Here is a 21,954-nt window from a genome sequence, read left to right on the forward strand (position 1 = left end):
TATTAAACGGGAACAAAATGTATATATTTTGTAGTTGTTTGAAGTTTATTTCTCAGTTGGCATTGCGACATGCTTACGGCAATGAAGATATCTCATTGCCAACATTGTATTTGCTATAATAATTCTGATTAGCTATTCCTAGTTTTTTTTTTTTTCTTTTTTTTTTTTCTTTTTTTTTTTTTTACAAGGGAGTCACCACTTATCAAGGCCCAGAGGTCACTCGAGGATAAGGGTTAATGTGATGTATGAATTAAAATTTGACTACTGAGGGTTGAGGATATGCATTGCATGGAGTCAAATAACATGAAAATAATATTAAAATTGTAGCGATTCTAGAAGACTGGTTCAGATCTGATGACCTCTGAGGAAGATGCAATTGGCATAGTATAAAGAAATCTGTGCAAAAGTGCAGACATTGAAACGATGTATGAGAGTTTGGTTTGAAAATGTAGAACAGTTAAGGAAGCAGGGTCAGTTGGCAGAGGAAGTCCAAGGAAAACATGGAGGGGGAAAAGTGATAAGGATGGATGTGAGAGAAAGAGGATCAAAAACACTTAGCTGAGATTAGTTTTGCAGTTTATTTCTAAAAGCCGTCCAACACCTGTCAGTATATAAAGCAATAAAGCAGACATTGACATTGATGAACGCAGCACGTTTTGCCCGTTGATATATATTTTTTTTTTCTGAACTTATCAGTTTAAGACTTATTTCGATGCTGGTACATATTGTGAACCAGACTTATCTCAGCGTTTGCTCTGCTTTGGTCGGAACATGACGTCAACAGCCGGATTATGCCGAATGTCACCGATAAAAGCATAACAACACTATGTAAAAGAAAACCGCAAACTGAATAAATGTCAAATGTAGAAACAAAAAAACGACCTTTTTTTTTTTTTTTTTTTTTTTTTTTACATAGGCATCATCACATTATCAAGGCCAAGAGGCCACTCAAGGATAAGGGTTAAAGAGTGTACAGTAGAAATTGGACAATATAGTAATCATTAGTAATGAAAATTTGGTAAATTTGATAACTTATATGGAACGGCTCATCAAGAACTTATTTACGTTAGACTTGAAGACAACCATATTGTAGTCAGCCGGAAAGCAGGAAAACGGAGGACAATTCCACAGGCGTGCAGTTCTAAGAAAGAAGCTTTGTTCATGGAATCTATGTTTAGGTTTAGGCACAGATAAAGAGTGGGGGGAATTATTGATAGTGTTTACAGCTAGACGAGTGTTTCTTGTGAAAGTTTGGCGAGGGGGGACCATAGATTGAAGCTCAGTCGAACACTTTCCATGAAAATAACGATACATCAGAGACAAACTCGCACCATCTCTTCTGTGAGATAGAGGTTGCAGCGAAGAGAAAAGGACATCTCCTACGAGGCTACGAAGTCTATTTTGAACTCTATCAAGGCAGGCCAAGTCCTTTCTAGCAGCTCCTACCCAGATGTGGCAACAGTATTCCATCCTTGGACGTACCTGGCTCTTATATAGATAGAGAATAGCATCAGCAGTGAGATATTTACCGGATCGATAGAAGGATCCCACCATTTTTCCAGCGGCCTTGGCAACAGATTTGATGTACGTGTTCCATTTAAGATCAGGAGTAATGGTCAAGCCCAGAAGCTTGTCATTTTTAAAATAATAACTGTCAAGAAAAGGTTAGAAGAATCAAAAATTAATTTTGGGAGTTGAAATGATTTTAAGGAATGATTTAAAAAAAAAAAAAAAAAGGGGGGGGTCAAAGAAATTTTTCTGTTTTTATAAAATCGTAATTCAGCACGCCACATTGTGATTGGCTAATCGGCATGTTACGTCAGACTCCAGCTGTTGCTCAGTATAATCTGGATGTTGACGTCCTTTTCCGACCAAAGCTGAGCAAATGCTGAGATACATCTGGTTCATGATATGCATCAGTACCCTTAGTAACTTTACTGATTCAGACATTATTTTATATTTGTATTAGCACAAACACTGGTGAAGCATGATTTTTTCTGTACAGTTGACAGAGGGCAAACACTCATATGATTAAATTTTGTTCGTTTTTTTTATTTTTAATTTCAACATCTGCATTTTTTTTTTTTTTTTTTTACAAAGGTTCACCACTTATTGAGGCCTGGAGGCCACTCAAGGATAAGGGTTAATGTGTGTATTATTGTAGTCATTGGGGCAGTTGCGTAATAATCATTTGTAGAAGTAATTTGGTATAATTAGATCACTTACAAGGACGGCTCAACAAGAACTTGTTTACGTTGAACTTGAAGATAATGATATTGTAGTCAGTTGGAAAGCAGATCAGTGGAACAGAAATCCACAGCCAGGCACTAGCACATTTTGTCTAGGGAACTAACCCTTGACTCTTTGCTTCGATCATACCATCTGCATGTGGGTCTATTTCCACTTGCTGCCAGGTTGTCTTGACATGTACTCTATATAACTCTCCCTGAAATTCATACTAGTTAGCATAATCTCTACTTATTGGCGCAGAGTGCCAATATTTAACAGTGTATGGAAACAAGGAGAAAACGATAACTGATTTTGTTTCTATTATTTTGATTATTTGAGCTACTATTCTCATCTTAAGTTATATGCAGTGCCATGCTAAATTCGTTCCTTTCTATTGCTAGTTTAATTGGAGTGCCTAATCTACATATGGTCCATGTTTGGTATGTTATATACTTAGTCACTTGGATCAAAAAAATTTTGATAGAAAAGTTTGAAAATATTGTGACTTACCAGCAAATATGTGCTGGAAGGAAAATTTTATCTTGTTTTTCCGTCCCATCACCCCATTGGGTTGGCGTTGTGAAGGCTATCCAGCTGTTAAGAATTTTGCCTCAATTAAGGAAATGGCTTCTAAAGAAAATCGGCCACATTTCAGGTTATGTAGTTTAACTTAAGACCTGGCCAGAGATAGATTAGATTAGATGTCAATTTTTAAAAGCCGTCCAATGCATGGTCAGAATTAAAACGGACATTCAACCGAATATAATCCTGCTGAAAAACACAAAGATTTTGTAGGTCAATTTTTATCAAAAAAGTACGATCACAAATCATTTGTATGTTGAAGCAAATCTTTGAATTCATTTAAAAAAAAAAAAAATAAGGAGTACAACAATAAAAAAAAAACTACATTCAAAATTGATTAGATGTTTATTGTATTTTATTGATCAATTTGTAAAGGGCAAGAGTGCCACACATGAAGTGAGTTACTACTGAGGCCAACTTATATTGTCCTCATTTCGCTGTTTATGTAAACTGTTGCACATGAATTAATTTTTGCTTTTTTTATTTTTTTTTTAATGGATCACTGATTATTCAATGCACCACTCAAAGATGACAGAGATTGCCGGTTAGATGTTGAATGTTGAAAGGGTCTGCAGAGACCAGAATACATCATCACCCACAAGATTGTGAAATTGGTTTTGTACCCTATTCTGTAGTTCATCTTAAAATAGATCTGTTAAAGGCTCATGTCAGGAGTAAAGTACTTTTTGGAGTGATAGCTACAGATTTGATGTCTTTCATTTCAGGTTTAGGATAAGAGTCGTTCCTAGGAACTTTAAGGAGAGAACATTTCAACTAGGAAGAAATGAGGATCAGAAAATTGGAGAAAAGAGAGAAGTTGATTTTGAAGGTGTTGAGTGACAATCTCCCTTATTGTACTATGTGTTCCAAATTGGAAGAGAGGGAGTCTGTGCTCTTCGAGGCGCCACCATAGATAACGGTGATGTCTGCACATATGTCAATGAATGACTTCAGAATATGATTTAGAAGATCAGGAAGAGGTCGGACCAAGAATGAATCCCTGAGGTACACTGCCATTGATATTTTGAGCTTCAGACTTTTGTCCAACTTTAATAGACTTGTCAGAGAAAAGATTTGATGATTCTGAGTATATTTACAGGTATTTCATACCTAGCAATTTTTTGAAGCAAACATTTGTGCCAAACGCTCTCTGACACATTTCATATATTGAGTTATCATCCTAGAAATGAATACTGATCCTGTGTAATATTGCAGTCAGCACACCAGCTGTATATCTTGCAGGATGAAATCCTTTAAGAAATTTATATGTGCAAGTGTACAAAACCCCTAATGAAAGATGAATTTGAAATACAAAAGCACAGATTAAATAACCAGCACTTTTTTAAAAAAAAACAACAACGAAAGGGTTTATTTTGTAAGAAGCGAGACTGTGTCTGAGGTGAAAGAAAGAAAAGGAGAAATAGAATGTTCTCATGTTGCGAGGCAGAAACTTGATGTGTCCCCAGGTTGTCCAGTGGAGGTCTTAAGTGAAGTAGTCGCAACCTGGAAGGATTCTGTGGACAGATAGTGCAAGGAGAGAGGTCTGTCTTCTTTGCTGGTCTGAGCTCCTATGTTGGCTAGTTCCTGACAGTGGTAAATAGTTCTTTAAGCAACATATAGGATTAATGCACCCTGCTAGCCGATTGGCTAGTGCATGGCTGCATCAGTCAGCAAAGGGTCATTAAGCCACAAGAGGAAACAGTTTGTTATGGTGACTGCAACAATTCATATTTCAATATTATTCAAGGCAAAAGACATTCCATCACATATGTTTAACATACCACTCTACACAGCTATTCAGTACAAGATTTAATTTTTGTGAATATTGGGAACAAGATTTATGTAAATAATTTAATTGAAAAATAAATTACAAGTAAATATTTAATTGTACTTTTACTATAAACTGAAACTATCATTTAAAATTTTTACTTTGCATAGAATTTTGAGTTTTCAGAAAACTAATTTTTTTTATACAAAGGAGTCACCACTTATTAAGACTTGGAGGATATTCAAGGATAACGGTTAATGAGTGTACGGTAGTCCATGGGATAATATCGTAGTAATTGTTAGTGGAAATTTGGTAAATTGGATTACTTAAGGGGATAGCTCATCAAGAACTTGTTTACATTGGATTTGAAGACGACCATATTGTAGTCAGCTGGAAAGCAAGGAAATGGGAGAGTTCCATAGGCGTGCAGTTCTAAGAAAGAAACTTTGTTCATGGAATCCGTGTTTAGGTTTGGGCACAGATGAAGAGTGGGGGAAATTAGTGTTTTCAGCTAGACGAGTGTTTTTTTGTGAAAATTTGGCAGGATGAGGGGAGTTATAGATTGACGCTCAGATGAACACTTACCATGAAAATAATGATAGAGCAGAGACTGGCTTGCAATGTCTCTTCTATGAGAAAGAAATCCAATCTGGAACACGTTGCTATAGGATTGCTTTTGTAGACAAACAAGTCCCTTAATTAAGGTATTGATGAAAATGAACATTGAAAGAAAGCAATTTTGAAAACGGTTGATTTGAATTAGCCATTATTAAATTTTCTTATACCATCTGTCGCATCTCTGTAAGTCATCATCGTGATATCACGTGTGCTACTCCAGTTTACAACAAATATCAACCCCCAACGTTGTTTCTGTTGTCTTCTCTTCTAACCGTGTTGTCATCTTTCACATTGGCAGTTGCCGGGGTGAAAGGGTTGCATGGGTTCACGCATATAAAAAATAAAATGCACAAAAACACAGATTACAACACATTCTGCAAATATCCATATGCACTCTGGGCGCATATGACATCATGGGAAACGACCTTCTAAGCGCTGACATCAATATCTTAGTTTTTCTGTTAAGGCAGAGTTTGTCAATTGTTGTTAGATCGTATTGATTTACTCCAAGCCACAACTTGCATTCAACTGTCAAATTGGCAACCGTCTTCAACTGTCCCAAACCCAAGACTCATCACCACTCCTATAGCTGCCTTTAAACTGACTCTAAAAAATATTTAACTCCACTGTTTGGTCCCAAATCACTGCCACATCTTGATTAACAATCTTTTTGTTTCTTTTGTGTGCCCTGGTGAACAACTTCTTACACCTTTGTTCTGCTGATAAACTTATTTCCTCCGGGTTTTCTTTTGTTGTTTTTTTTTTGGGGGGGGGGGGGGTTATTATTGTTTTCCTTTTTCTCTTTTTACTTCCTAAAACTCTTGAGAGAGAGGGAATGCCGATAGTAACACATGCATACTGGCAATTATTGGAGAGCTTTCAGAAATTGGTTTCCAATTAACCAGATCTTTATTTATCTCTCTTCCTTTCAAATCTATCCTTATCACTTTCTCCCATGTTTTCCTTGGCCTACTCCTGCAAACTGACCCTGCTATCTCAACTGTTCTATATTTAATGTGAGGAATTCTAATACATTCTTTCAATGTAGTCATACCATGGAAGTTTCTTGCTCTGCGAACATCTTATTCGTCAATGCAACAGAAATGAAAGAGAAAATTGAAATGTATACCTCAGAAGAACAAAAAAAAAACCCTCCTCAAAACTTAACTTTATAATAGAAACCTAATAAAAGGTATACATACATCGATAGTGTTACTAGTAAGATACTCTGAGCTATTTATAGGTTCAACCAGAGAAGAACTGAGGCAACTTGACCTGAAGACTAAGAAACTCATGACTATACACCCATACATCACGTCCAAAGGATGATACTGACTAACTCAGTGAAAAGGAAATATGGAGGAAGGAGACTGTTTCGTAAAGAAGATTGTAGATAATACAAAAAAATAATTAGAAAAATACATAATAGAGGACACTAAAAGAATAATTACGGCAGCAAAGGACACTAAAAGAATAATTACGGCAGCAGAGGACACTAAAAGAATAATTACGGGAGCAAAGGACACTAAAAGAATAATTACGACAGCAAAGTCCACTAAAAGAATAATTACGGCAGCAAACGGCCCTAAAAGAATAATTACGGCAGCAGAGAACACTAAAAGAATAATTACGGCAACAAAGAACACTAAAAAAATAATTACGGCAACAAAGAACACTAAAAGAATAATTACGGCAACAAAGAACACTAAAAGAATAATTACGGCAACAAAGAACACTAAAAGAAAAATTACGGCAACAAAGAACACTAAAAGAATAATTACGGCAGCAAAGTCCACTAAAAAAATAATTACGGCAGCAAAGTCCACTAAAAGAATAATTACGGCAGCAAAGTCCACTAAAAGAATAATTACGGCAGCAAAGGACACTAAAAGAATAATTACGGCAACAAAGTCCACTAAAAGAATAATTACGGCAGCAGAGAACACTAAAAGAATAATTACGGCAGCAAAGGACACTAAAAGAATAATTACGGCAACAAAGAACACTAAAAGAATAATTACGGCAGCAAAGAACACTAAAAGAATAATTACGGCAGCAAAGGAGACTAAAAGAATAATTACGGCAGCAAAGGAGACTAAAAGAATAATTACGGCAACAAAGAACACTAAAAGAATAATTACGGCAGCAAAGAACACTAAAAAAATAATTACGGCAGCAAAGAACACTAAAAGAATAATTACGGCAACAAAGAACACTAAAAGAATAATTACGGCAACAAAGAACACTAAAAGAATAATTACGGCAACAAAGAAAACTAAAAGAATAATTACGGCAACAAAGAACACTAAAAGAATAATTACGGCAGCAAAGAACACTAAAAAAATAATTACGGCAACAAAGAACACTAAAAGAATAATTACGGCAACAAAGAACACTAAAAGAATAATTACGGCAATAAAGAACACTAAAAAAATAATTACGGCAACAAAGAACACTAAAAGAATAATTACGGCAGCAAAGAACACTAAAAAAATAATTACGGCAGCAAAGAACACTAAAAGAATAATTACGGCAGCAAAGTCCACTAAAAGAATAATTACGGCAGCAAAGGACACTAAAAGAATAATTACGGCAACAAAGTCCACTAAAAGAATAATTACGGCAGCAGAGAACACTAAAAGAATAATTACGGCAGCAGAGAACACTAAAAGAATAATTACGGCAGCAAAGTCCACTAAAAGAATAATTACGGCAGCAAAGTCCACTAAAAGAATAATTACGGCAGCAAAGGACACTAAAAGAATAATTACGGCAACAAAGAACACTAAAAGAATAATTACGGCAGCAAAGAACACTAAAAGAATAATTACGGCAGCAAAGGAGACTAAAAGAATAATTACGGCAGCAAAGGAGACTAAAAGAATAATTACGGCAACAAAGAACACTAAAAGAATAATTACGGCAGCAAAGAACACTAAAAAAATAATTACGGCAGCAAAGAACACTAAAAGAATAATTACGGCAACAAAGAACACTAAAAGAATAATTACGGCAACAAAGAACACTAAAAGAATAATTACGGCAACAAAGAACACTAAAAGAATAATTACGGCAACAAAGAACACTAAAAGAATAATTACGGCAGCAAAGAACACTAAAAGAATAATTACGGCAGCAAAGAACACTAAAAAAATAATTACGGCAACAAAGAACACTAAAAGAATAATTACGGCAACAAAGAACACTAAAAGAATAATTACGGCAATAAAGAACACTAAAAAAATAATTACGGCAACAAAGAACACTAAAAGAATAATTACGGCAGCAAAGAACACTAAAAAAATAATTACGGCAGCAAAGAACACTAAAAGAATAATTACGGCAGCAAAGAACACTAAAAAAATAATTACGGCAGCAAAGAACACTAAAAGAATAATTACGGCAACAAAGAACACTAAAAGAATAATTACGGCAACAAAGAACACTAAAAGAATAATTACGGCAACAAAGAACACTAAAAGAATAATTACGGCAACAAAGAACACTAAAAGAATAATTACGGCAACAAAGAACACTAAAAAAATAATTACGGCAGAATAGAACACTAAAAGAATAATTACGGCAGCAAAGAACACTAAAAAAATAATTACGGCAACAAAGAACACTAAAAGAATAATTACGGCAGCAAAGAACACTAAAAGAATAATTACGGCAACAAAGAACACTAAAAGAATAATTACGGCAACAAAGAACACTAAAAGAATAATTACGGCAACAAAGAACACTAAAAGAATAATTACGGCAACAAAGAACACTAAAAGAATAATTACGGCAGCAAAGAACACTAAAAGAATAATTACGGCAGCAAAGAACACTAAAAAAATAATTACGGCAACAAAGAACACTAAAAGAATAATTACGGCAACAAAGAACACTAAAAGAATAATTACGGCAACAAAGAACACTAAAAGAATAATTACGGCAACAAAGAACACTAAAAGAATAATTACGGCAGCAAAGAACACTAAAAGAATAATTACGGCAGCAAAGAACACTAAAAGAATAATTACGGCAGCAAAGGACACTAAAAGAATAATTTCGGCAACAAAGAACACTAAAAGAATAATTACGGCAACAAAGGACACTAAAAGAATAATTACGGCAACAAAGGACACTAAAAGAATAATTACGGCAACAAAGGACACTAAAAGAATAATTACGGCAACAAAGGACACTAAAAGAATAATTACGGCAACAAAGAACACTAAAAGAATAATTACGGCAGCAAAGAACACTAAAAGAATAATTACGGCAACAAAGAACACTAAAAGAATAATTACGGCAACAAAGAACACTAAAAGAATAATTACGGCAGCAAAGAACACTAAAAGAATAATTACGGCAGCAAAGAACACTAAAAGAATAATTACGGCAGCAAAGAACACTAAAAGAATAATTACGGCAGCAAAGAACACTAAAAGAATAATTACGGCAACAAAGAACACTAAAAGAATAATTACGGCAACAAAGAACACTAAAAGAATAATTACGGCAGCAAAGGGCACTAAAAGAATAATTACGGCAACAAAGAACACTAAAAGAATAATTACGGCAGCAAAGAACACTAAAAGAATAATTACGGCAGCAAAGAACACTAAAAGAATAATTACGGCAGCAAAGAACACTAAAAGAATAATTACGGCAGCAAAGAACACTAAAAGAATAATTACGGCAGCAAAGAACACTAAAAGAGTAATTACGGCAGCAAAGAACACTAAAAGAATAATTACGGCAGCAAAGAACACTAAAAGAATAATTACGGCAGCAAAGAACACTAAAAGAATAATTACGGCAGCAAAGAACACTAAAAGAATAATTACGGCAGCAAAGAACACTAAAAGAATAATTACGGCAGCAAAGAACACTAAAAGAATAATTACGGCAACAAAGAACACTAAAAGAATAATTACGGCAGCAAAGGGCACTAAAAGAATAATTACGACAGCAAAAGACACTAAAAGAATAATTACCCGCAGCAAAAGACACTGAAAAATGAATGAGAGGCAAGGGATAAGAAAAGAAAAGTGGGAGGAGGAACAGTTACATAGATGATCCATAAGATTTAAGATTCTCATACTGTCAATTTCGCTTTTAAAACTTGCATTGTATAATCATTGTATAATTCTATTTTCTTTCCATGCAACACATGTCCTCAACACTCACTAGTTAGGTTTCACTCTATACATCAAGTGATTAGAACAATTAAAATGTGGAAATATATCAGGGGGCTTAATAATCCAGTGATTTAAAAAAAAGTATCTTTTAATCTTATTCTTTTGAGCTTAAAATCTTCCGCAGCATTAGAAAATGCATCGCTGGATTTCCACAAATAACACAGACGTTCCAGGGTGATGAAAACAGTTTCCAACCACAGTTATGGTCTTTGGTGTGGTTTCAAGTGAGGGCCACATCATGCCACCTCACGTCTTCGAAGTTGACTTCAAAGTCAACACCAAAGTATACCTGGATGTACTTAAGAGTGTGGTGATCTACTGGTGCAATCAGGTGGCCGGTGGCAGACCCTGGGGGTGGCACCAGTCCACCAGTCCAAAGAGACCCAGGCTTGTCTTCAGAAGGAGTGCTACAACTTTGTACCCTTCTCTCACAGGTGCTCCCCTCCTCCCTCGACCTGCTGGACTACTTTGTTTAGTCATACGTCGAGAATGTCTCGAACATGACCTCACAACATTAAAACCAGCTTGATCGACCCCCCCACCCTCCATCTGCCAAGTATTCACTGAGCTCCCCCCAGCGCTTGTGGAAAAGGCATGCTCCCAGTTTCGGACTCATATAGAGGCGGTGATTGAGGTTGAAGGCGGCTACATTGAACAGATGTCAGCTCTACTACATAATCAAGTTACCTGAATTGATTTTTTGAATAAAAGTTTTAAAATAAATCTGTAGTGTTGTTTTCTTTAGAACAACTACTTTATCATTCCATCCTGTAAACAAAAGTGCAACAATGATATTGTATATTTAACGATATTGTATATTTAGTGATATCGTATATTTAATTGTATATTTAGTGACATCATATACTTAGTATTTTCTTGTCTAATGTTATTAAACATTCTATTTTGCAGAAACATTTTTTCCGTAATCTTGGAGCCGTCATGACATATGCTTTTGCTGGCACAACAATATCCAGTATGGTTGTCGGGTGAGAAAATTTTTTTTCTAAAATTTTTGTGTTTGTTTACAATCACATAATGAAAAAAAAAAAAAAATTTTATATCTCATTAATTTTTGAATATCACAACGGTCATGAACTCGTTGAAGATCAAACATTTTCAAATAAAACAAAATCTCCAGTTCTCTCCAAACTTTACAACAAATGCCTTAACGAATCTTGCTTTCCTGACTGCTGGAAAACTGCTTCTGTGGTACCAGTTTTCAAGAATTCTGGTAAAAGAACTGATCCATTAAATTATCGGCTCATTAGCCTCCTCCCTCTTTTTGCCAAAATATTTGAGTCCATAATTAATCAAGCTCTAGTCTATTACCTTACAGCTGCTAAACTTCTGACCGACCATCAATATGGATTAAGGCAAGCCCATTCCACAGCAGATATCTTAACTGTAATCTCTGAATGTATATACTATTCACTGGATAAAGCAGGGAAGGGTAGAGTGGTAGCCCTTGATATATCTAAGGCTTTGACAGGGTATGGCACGATGGTTTTCTCAGGAAAATCAGATCATATGGAATCACTGGAAGAATACATAATGTAATTAAATCCTTAAGCAAGAGAAGAATCCAAATTGTTCTCGATGATTGTACATCTAAACAATATATAAATGTGGTTGTACCTCAGGGGTACATCCTTGGACGTTTATTATTCCTACTATTCATAAATGACCTCCCTGATAAAATTGTCTCTGATTTGGATATATTTGCTGATGACACCACACTCTATAAGAGGCACGAGGGGAAAACAAATGAACACATATCTAAGGAAATGGCAGAAACACTAGAGGATGACCTCCAATCTGTAGTGGAATGAGGACAAAAATGGATGGTCACATTCAATGCTGCCAAGACTAAACTTGATTCCTTCAATAATTACTTTTGATTATTGGTATGTAATCTCTACCACCAATAGCAATGGACAAAAACGCATTACCTGAAAGTACTTCCTTTAAACTCCTTGGCCTAATGTTCACAGGGAACATGAGTTGGAATAGATATATTGAGAGCATTGCCAAGGCTGCTGCAAAGAAGGTGGCTCTCTCTACCGTGCTAGAAAGCTACCTAGGCCTGAAATTATCCTGTACCTCTATAAGACCACCATTCGCCCATGTATGGAGTACTGTTGTCACATTTGGGCTGGTGCATCTGCTGCTTGTCTCTCACTCCTGGACAGGGTTCACAAAGTCACCAACTGTCCTCTAAGGTTTAGTCTCTGTCCCATCACCGAAATTTTGCATCCTTCTACCTGTTCTACAAGTACTTTAATGGTGAATGCTCTGATGAACTACAAGCACTTATACCCCCTCAACGTAAATACCTCCGACAAACTTGACAAGCAGCTAAATCCCACCCCTACACAGTAGAGATCCCTAAGTGTAAGAAAGCCTTCTACTCCAACTGCTAGACTTTGGAATTCTGCTTTCCCAACTGTACAGACATGCAGAAGTTCAAGTGTAATGTTAACAGACATCTTGCTACTCATCTCCCTTCATAATATCCCTACAACTTATATCCCCAGTAGAAGCCCCCTACTTCAAAATGGCACTGTGCCTTGTTTGGGGGGAAAATTACATTTAAAAAAAAAAAAATTACATACCAATAATCAAAAGTAAATATTGTGCTGTGATTTGTTGAAAGAAACTACTGATTTTAATTTCTGTCTTATCAAGAGTCCGTATATAAAAATAACATTCGCTGCAGCTGCTGCTGTTTTCCAAAAACTCATATAATCTTACATTTCTGAATTTTTTAGATGAGAATTGATTATTCATTGTATTGGCATTCATTAGACTACTGTCCTCATTTTGTTTGTGGATTGAAACTCCAGCCTCCAGAAGAGTAACTTTACAACTGAATTTTACTAAGTACTCTATCCACTACTTTTTGGGTCCGTCCTTGGAGATTGAAATGTATATTTGAAATTTTTTTTTTTTTTTTTTAATTCTTTTAGAGTTGAAAAGCTTGTTAAAAAGGGGATGCTCATTAGCAAAAGAGACATAACAAATAGTTAAACATATATATACTCTAGAATATTACTTTCGTATTAAAGAAGGCTGATTATAATAGCCCAAGTTGAGGAATTGGAGCTCCTTTAGTTAAGTAAATAATCATTTTCTTTATTTAATATGTTAATTAATACTAAAAGTTGATTTCTGAAAGAGTTCTATATTTCAGTGCATTATTATTTTTTTTCAGGGGTATCTTGTATGGCTTGACACGTCTAATGGCCATCAGCAACATCTTCCAATTAACAGATTGCTTCTTCTTTGGAGCAGTTATATCAGCCACGGATCCAGGTAACCCAATTATTCTTGTCTATTTAAAATGCACACGCACAAAGTTACAGGTAATGAAAAATCTTGAGCGTTCACTTTGATTTACTTTTTTTTTATTTTTTCTATTTTATATAGGAATTGGCTGAAATGTGCACAGTCTAAATAATTTATATAAATAATAAAATGATTTTTATGGGTACATAATTTTATACAAAATTTTAATAATACTAGGCACACTGCCATTATTATCAATTGTTTTTTGTTTTTTTAGTTTAACCATTTATTATTAAAGAAGAAAAATCTGACAATGAAAAGAAACTAAAATACTCCTTTAAAATGTTTTTCTTTTTTTTTTTTTCTTTGTAACTTTAAGTCAATGTTTAAAAAAAATAAATTAGACAAAAGGGTGGGGTGTGGTGGGCGTAAATAATGGGTGGAGTAAAAAAAAAAAAAAAAAAAAACTACATGGAGATGTCTTTAAGCTGACGCTTTTCAAAATGAACGTCAGCAACAGAGAGGGGGGAGAGTAGCAACATTGTTTTAAAATGTGGTCAAAAGACATAAATTACTAGCGAGGGTAGAAAAAAAAATTAGCATGGGGGGGGGGGGAAAGAAGAAAAGGAAACAATCTCATGAGTTCCAAATTATAGGTATGTTCCTTCTGTTTACACAGAAACGGTTGGTGCAAATTAAAATACCGCCTCGAGAATTTTTAAGTGAATTTTCGAGCATGCTCTGTATAAGTAGCTTACTCAGTTGCAATTTATGTTTTTTAAACATTAAATCAGAGCTAAGGAGGATAAAAGGGGAAAAAATATTTTAGAATAATAAGATATTTAATATAAGCATCGACTAAATATAGAAAGGAATCAAATGTGTGCAATAATTTAATTGCTGCCGACTGATATATACTAGATGTACCCGGCGTTGCCCGGTCATAAAATATGCATAAATATTATTTTTTTTATTGATGCAGATTTCTTATCATAAACAGAAATACTGTAGGTATTAAATGTAATGTTAAATTCCTTTTTAAAAATGAAGTTCAAAAACCTGGAAAGAAACAGACATTTTCATGCGAGTATTATGTTATTTTCTAAACAGTTCACTTCTTGTAAGTAACAAAAAAAAAATACCCGAGCTGAAATCCGAAACCAAAACCTGAAGGCAGTTAGTCAAATATGATAACCATTACACCAGCTTAACATGACTTTTAAAGAGTGTTTTCAAGCCAACTCATACTTAACATAAGGGAGCTGTCATGTTTCACAACTGTGCATATGAGGTCCTGAAATGGTTGAAAGCAGATTAAAATCCAGTAGCCTCCCACGTACAAATTTTTAAATTTTAACCCCCTTAGCAGCCCTTTTTTTAAAAAGTTTTCCACGTGTCTGAATATCCTATATACCAAATTTCAAGTTTGTAGATAAACTTGTTAAATATATAGGTTGAGAAGTGTCTTCACACACATTCTCACTTTTAAGGCACTTCTATGTACCACGCTGGGATGTAGAAATTTCCCAGTTGGTATCTGGGGTCGCATTTAATCCACTGGGAGAGATGCACCTCAAGTCTTCATTCAGACCTGCATCTAGGAGACAGAAAACTGATATAAAACCAGAGGTCTACTGTCTTTTCTGTCTTGTGGCAGCCATTTGCACGGACTAAATTTATCAATGGCTCTAAAAAGTGTGGTTGGTTCTACACAAAGCCTTCATCACTATAAACAAATCTGAGTATCCATTTATATATATATATATATATATATATATATATATATATATATAGGTTAGTAGGAGAGAATCTTAGCAGAATACTCAATTAAGAAAACTTACAAAATGAGAGCATAATATTTATGTATGTGTTACAGGAGATCAGAACAACAACATTGATACCGTCAGTTTCAAATCAAAACAAAGCGAAGCAATATCTGGTGGCCTATGTCCGACTCTCTTCAGCCTCTGTTTATGTTTTCCTTCAAAATCATGTCTCACACACTGTTTAAAACTTCAGTCTCAATTATATTTTCATTGTTTGCAAAGAAAATTTATAGAAGGCAATACAATGCAGAGGTGTAACGGATACACGCAAACTGAAACAAGTTAAAATGGTGGAATAAACTATGCAGATTCACGTTTTATTAGTACAATGTAGGTTGACCTTTTTTTGATACTTGCATTGTATTCTTACTTGCATCAGTATGATCAGATGGAAGTTCTGTATTGTATGATATTTCGAGGAAAATTACCTTCCTCAGTGTTGTGGAGACTCTCCAATACACTATATATGAACTTTCCTAACGGTATAAATATACTAAGATACAAATATAAAACTACAGATACAAATCTCGTTCTCTATGTATTCTGTCTTGTAAATATAAATATCTTTTCTAAACAATATTCGTGTTAGTTTTTATTAATGACCTTTCTGGGCCACAACTCTCGGATATGTGTTTGACTTAAGTGTTGCAAATGTGGGCAGTTTTGCAAAAATTGAAAAGGACCTGAAATTAATTTTATTTTATTTTAGAATTCTTGAAAAATAATACTTGTGTTAATATTCGATATTATTTTAATATTTCTTTATTTATATTATGAAAAATAATACAGTATTAATAATAATAATTAATAATAATAATTCAGTATTATTTTTGTTGCAATATTTTTGAGTAATGAGGGTATGGTCCCTCACAGTTGGGAGATTCTATTTATAAATGCTGCTAAGAACTGACCAATCAAATTAATTCACGTTCTGATAGCAACCAATCAGAAACCAGAATTGCTCCATAAAAATTAAACCTTTTTCTTTAGCAACCTTGCATGTGTTTTCTTCGTGTCAACACGGGAAGAATATTTTGCTCTGTGGATTCCAACTCAAGAACTTTCTACTGAGAACCAGTCACCTCCAGGACTTGTATAGAACAACTAACCATCAGAAACTGTTCTTAAACTAAACATGGTTTACAACTCAAGAGTTTTAATGTAACTTTATTTATATTATGAAAATTAATACTTGCGATAATATTTAATATTATTTTAATGTAACTTTATATTATGAAAAATAATACTTGCGATAATATTTAATATTATTTTAATGTAACTGTATATTATGAAAATTAATACTTGCGTTAATATCTATATATTGATACGATAGTGTGTGTACTATTTTGTGTGTCACGTTTACATCCGGGTCGTTTAATTATTGTGTACTTTCATTTCTTGTCATAAATCATTTTACCAAGAATTTTTCATAAGTTTTAGTTTTGGTTTCGATTATAGCTGATGGCACTTAAGTCATCTACTGTTTATTAAATAATTTTATCAAAAATTCTTTATAAGCTTTGGTTCCGGTTTCAAATATGGCTGAAGGAACTTAAGTTATATATACATACAAAAATTTTTTTCATAAATTTTTGTTTCGGTTTCGATTCAAGCTAATGCACCCAAGTCATGGATATATTTTTTATTTTTTAAATTGCAACTTTATAATATATAAAAATCGATTGAACATTAACTCTATAATAATATATACGAAATCTGCAAGAATTAAAATATCATATTTAAGCATACTTTACGACCAGGTTTTGCCGGGCGTTGGTGCTAGCTTAGATAAATACTTTTGCAGTTTTAACAAAAAATGCTACAATAATACCAGAGCATTTCCATTTACACTGAACATCTACAGAATGACAACATCAATATATTACATGCGAATGTGTCCTCTGTGGAATTTCCACAGGTCCCGTTAGTTCAATATTATTTTAATATCCCTTTATTTATATTATGAAAAATAATACTTGCGTTAATATTCAGTATTATTTTAATATTACTTTATTTATATTTCCATGTATTTTATAACTTAATTTGCATTTTGTTTGAGTTTGTTTTATTCATTCTTATTAATATGGTTGTTATGTTTAAATTTAACTATTTAAAGGGAGATAATTTATCGTAATAATACATATATATGAATGTACACATACATATTTATTCAGTTTGTTGTTTGATTATTTTGATAAAGATTGGACACTTTTCTAAATTTAATGGGTTTTGATTTTTGTTATTCTAATTTTATAATTTTATGTATTTATAATTTATTTTATTTTGAATATATACATATCTAAAGATGTGTTTTATCTTTTGAAAACTCATCAGCATGGCTTTATCCAACCAGCACACTGACTTTAGTGCTCAAACCCTGGGTTTTCATTTGAACATCCAGTGTACTTTTTGTTTTTGTCAGCAATTCAACCAATAAAATAAAAGAGATTTTACCATATTTAATAAAACTAACCAGTTTCAATAGAGGATTCGATTCTGATTGGGCAAGAAAGAAAAAAACTAATAAAAAAAAGAAAAGAAACCAAAACTTTTCTTTTCCTCCTTTTGTTCTGCTTTCATAATAAGGAAGTATTATTATGTCTATTTTAAAAGTGAAGGAAATTCTTTCCTTTCTTGTTTATTATTATTCATAGAAATCGAGATTAAGTCTCTCCTTTCTGTCCTTGTAAAATTAAATTTGTATTTTATTATATAGATTATTCGGTACAACTTTACTTTAATGTATCGTCCGATCCAATTGTGTAATTTCGAACAAAGTCATTTCAGGGAAAAACATTACGTCCTGACAGTCATGTCAAAATTAGTATTTATAAATGACAAAAATTGGTTCAGTAGAAAATGTGCTAGTACTAATTTTCGTTAAAACGTGTGCAGTATTATTGAAAAGAAGTAAGATGGCCAACCTGAAAGATAAATGTCATCGGTAGTGTAGTAGTTATCTCCCCCTGATTTTGAACTTTTAAAGAGTTAATTTAACAATGGAATAGAAATTTTGAAAATTTCTGTTTTTACTTATAATTATTTTTCTACTGGACAATTTTTTGTAATTTTTGGAATTTATACTAATTTCAGCATTACACGAAAGTGCATAAATATGTTCTCTGAAATGCATTTTATTTTCAAAGACACACTATCGTAAGTTATACTGATTATTCTTATAAAATTCTATCCTTTTCTGATTTTGTTTAAACTTCACACAAATGTACTTTATGTGTCTGGGAGTGTTCTTAGATAAATTTTGTATTGGAATGTTTCCAGTGAGTATCGATAATTGAAAAAAATCTCATTGAAGAAGGAACAGTTTGATTTTGACCAAAGTTATGCAGCCTAACATCACAAGTGCATTTGAGAAGTTTTATCATCGCACAAGCAGAAGGGCCATTACATACAAACAAGAGGAAACAAATAAAAAACTGCGTCAATTTTTTTTTTTTTTTAAACACATAAGTTTTTATTACCATTATCTACAGCACTACTCAAAAAGTCTCTCATTGCCACGTGTCGATTTTAGCCTGGCAGTGTTTCTCCTTCCTCCGGCCGCATGACTCGGCCTCGCATTTACACGTCCATTCATTTTTTTATGCACGCTCCTGCTGATATTTTCCACGCGTTCACACGTGTTCTGTTATACTGGTGTATAAATTCGACATAATTTGCACTTGAAATGAATGTTTAAGCCTCTCCTTCTTTGCTCATAAACAGTGTTCCATCTTTTGAAAAACTCTTGCATATAGTTTATATATATAGCCTTAAAGACAAGTTTGGTTCTGATAACCTCAGAGAAAATTTAATGTGAACAGTATAGGACAATATGTGCAAGACAGGAGACTTTGATGGTATGGTTACATTTAAAGAATAGATGATAATGTTTGAATTAGATGTAAGATAATTAAGGTAGCAGCATCAAACAGGGGAAGATAAAGGAAAACATGGAAAGAATTGATAAGATGGATTTGAGAGAAAGAGGGATAAATAAAGACTTATCCAGAGATAGGTTAGTTTAAAAGTCAATTTCTTAAAGATGTCAAACATGCCAGCATATAAGATGGATGGTTTTGTTCCTTTATCAAGCCATGGTCATAAAACAGCAACAGAGGCTACTATGCTAATTAAGGAATGCATAAAACTTAGGAACATTACGATAGTTAGACAATACGGAACTCTGAAAATGTGACAGTGATACATGTTCGTTCACACAATTCTGAGGCAGCAAGTTTTTTTATTTTTGTTTTTGTTTGTTATTTTTCTTATCAGTTTGTTTAAGCTGGGGATAGAGCATCCTACCGGATGCCAAACATTCTCCCGCTAACTCAGATATTATAATGAAGAAATCTTTTTAAAATTCTGACAGTCCCTTTAAATGCAATTGTTTGAATTTCTCTTGCATTTGGTTCACTGGGTATGTTTCCCAGGTAGTTTTTTTAATTCTTTTTCATAAGTCCAGTTGCTGCTATAATAAATGGAATGATCGAGATCTTAAGATTCCAGTTTCTTTTCATGTCGTGCATAAAATCTTGGTATTTCATTATCTTTTCCGTTTCAACTCTGTTTAACTCAGCATCATTTGGGACACGAGGATTACAGAACACAATGCAAAAGCAAATCGCCGTTACATCTCTGAGCAAACACCAGATTATGCAGAGGATTGAATGTGAATGTAAAACATCAAACTAAATATGACGATGATGGTGGTTACTTTATATTTCATGCAAATCTAAAATGTTTGAAGCAATTGAAAAAGAAATATCTTTTTATTTTAAATTTCTTGTGAAATTTTTCTTTCTTTTTCTTTCTTCCAGTGACAGTGTTGGCTATTTTTCATGATCTCAACGTTGACGTAGATTTATACGCGCTTGTGTTTGGTGAAAGTGTTCTAAATGATGCCGTAGCCATAGTATTATCTGGGTAAGTGTTAAATCATCTTTTGGTTTTAAAAAAAAAAAAAAAAAAAAGATATCCTTAAGATGCATTGTATATTTAATGATGAAAATTCTATTTTAAACTTAAGCCCCACCAGACACCTGACTACTTGATATCATGAATACGAGTACATCTGGGTTCTTCCTCCTCAGAAGAATATGATTGGCTGGTTCAGCCATAAATATAGAGCAATAGAGCCCCCTGGGAGTGGCATCAAAATGTACATAACAAGCTAATACTAATGGAATATCAGCTCCGACCATGTACACTCATTCAGCAAGACAACTCAGCAGATTATTACTCGAAACTAAAGCAAGGACTATTTTCCTACAATTTATCTCTTTCACAGGACATACCACTACTTATTTATATGCATATGCCATGGAGTTTCGTCATATGCTTAAGAACAAAATTCCATCACATATTGAACCAGTCTGTCATATGTCTGTAGTGGCTTTTCAGTATTAGCTCTTTGCTAATAATCCTCTTGATCTTTATTGAACGAAATCTTTTCGATACAATTTCTTTATATTGCTAGAGTCTAGTAGTCAGGGAACGTGTCTAAATCATGTTAATCTGTTGTTTTTTTTTTAAATAACTTTGATAATAGATCTGTTAATATTAAGCTGGTTTCTTATATCGACAGTTTTGAGTCTATCTTGCATTGTTATTCCAAGGTTAATTTAGAAACATTTTTTTTTTACGTTTATACGAAAGAATATCTAATCAACGATTGTCAACTTCAATATATTTTACCTTGTGTTTATTTTTTTTTTGTTTCTAAACAACTGCTCATAATAACAAATTAACAGACATTATTTCAGACATTGCCTTTGATATGTGTACAGTCGCTTTACACGTCTTGAATAGAGGATGATGTCGTTAACTTATTTTTTTTTTTATCTTGTGATTTAACGTAAACAAATATTTCCATCATTTACAGAAAATGAAAATAATTTTTTTTTTTTTTTTTTTTTTTAAAGTCATCAAAATTAGATTAACACATTTAATTAACTTTTTACAAGAGGTTGAGATCAGCCACAAGTCTAATTCTTTCTCAGATATATTCAAAGTATAAATATTTCTGTGTGGTTGATAAATATTTATAGACATTATGCATGTTGTACAAGTGTAAATTTTTTTGATGTCTTGATCATCGTTTGATACTCTTTTTGTTTCTTGCAGAGCTGTGGAAGAATATGCAAGTATAGCAGAAAAGGGAGGTTACCAGGCAAATGCTTTTTTTAATTCTATGGGTAACTTTATTGGCATTTTTCTGGGGGCCTTCCTTATTGGTGCTGCCATTGGTTGCATTACAGCCCTTATATCCTTTTTGATTTCACATTCCGGAAATGTAGTTTTTAGATTTTTTTCATGCATTTGAAATTTTCTTAAAATGACATTTTTTTATTTTTTAGTTTGGATCTTTTATGATATCTACTATTTTATAAAAGTCACTTTGTGTGTGTGTGTGTGGGTGTGGGTGTGTGTGTGTGTGTGTGTTTGTGTG

General features: G+C 33.5%; 1 protein-coding gene across 18 annotated transcripts in view; it reads left to right on the forward strand.

The window, feature by feature from the left end:
- The window catches only part of LOC145263054 (sodium/hydrogen exchanger 9-like), a 328,320-nt gene that overhangs the window by 198,324 nt on the left and 108,042 nt on the right, over positions 1-21,954 (forward strand). For 10 of the 18 annotated variants that reach the window (XR_013864464.1, XR_013864466.1, XR_013864467.1 and 7 more), the window contains exons 4-7: positions 11,302-11,378; positions 13,604-13,704; positions 20,324-20,429; positions 21,630-21,773. Coding sequence is in view for 13 of the 18 variants with exons in the window: in XM_080119887.1 (XP_079976013.1) it covers positions 11,302-11,378; positions 13,604-13,704; positions 20,324-20,429; positions 21,630-21,773 (428 nt within the window). In the remaining 5 variants the exon portion in view is untranslated. The remainder of the gene's footprint in view (positions 1-11,301; positions 11,379-13,603; positions 13,705-20,323; positions 20,430-21,629; positions 21,774-21,954) is intronic. The other 8 variants (XR_013864465.1, XR_013864468.1, XM_080119891.1 and 5 more) reach the window with 1 other exon arrangement.

This window comes from Euprymna scolopes, chromosome 38, assembly GCF_053919585.1.
Source record: "Euprymna scolopes isolate OS-2025 chromosome 38, ASM5391958v1, whole genome shotgun sequence".
In the NCBI taxonomy this organism is placed as follows: domain Eukaryota; kingdom Metazoa; phylum Mollusca; class Cephalopoda; order Sepiida; family Sepiolidae; genus Euprymna; species Euprymna scolopes.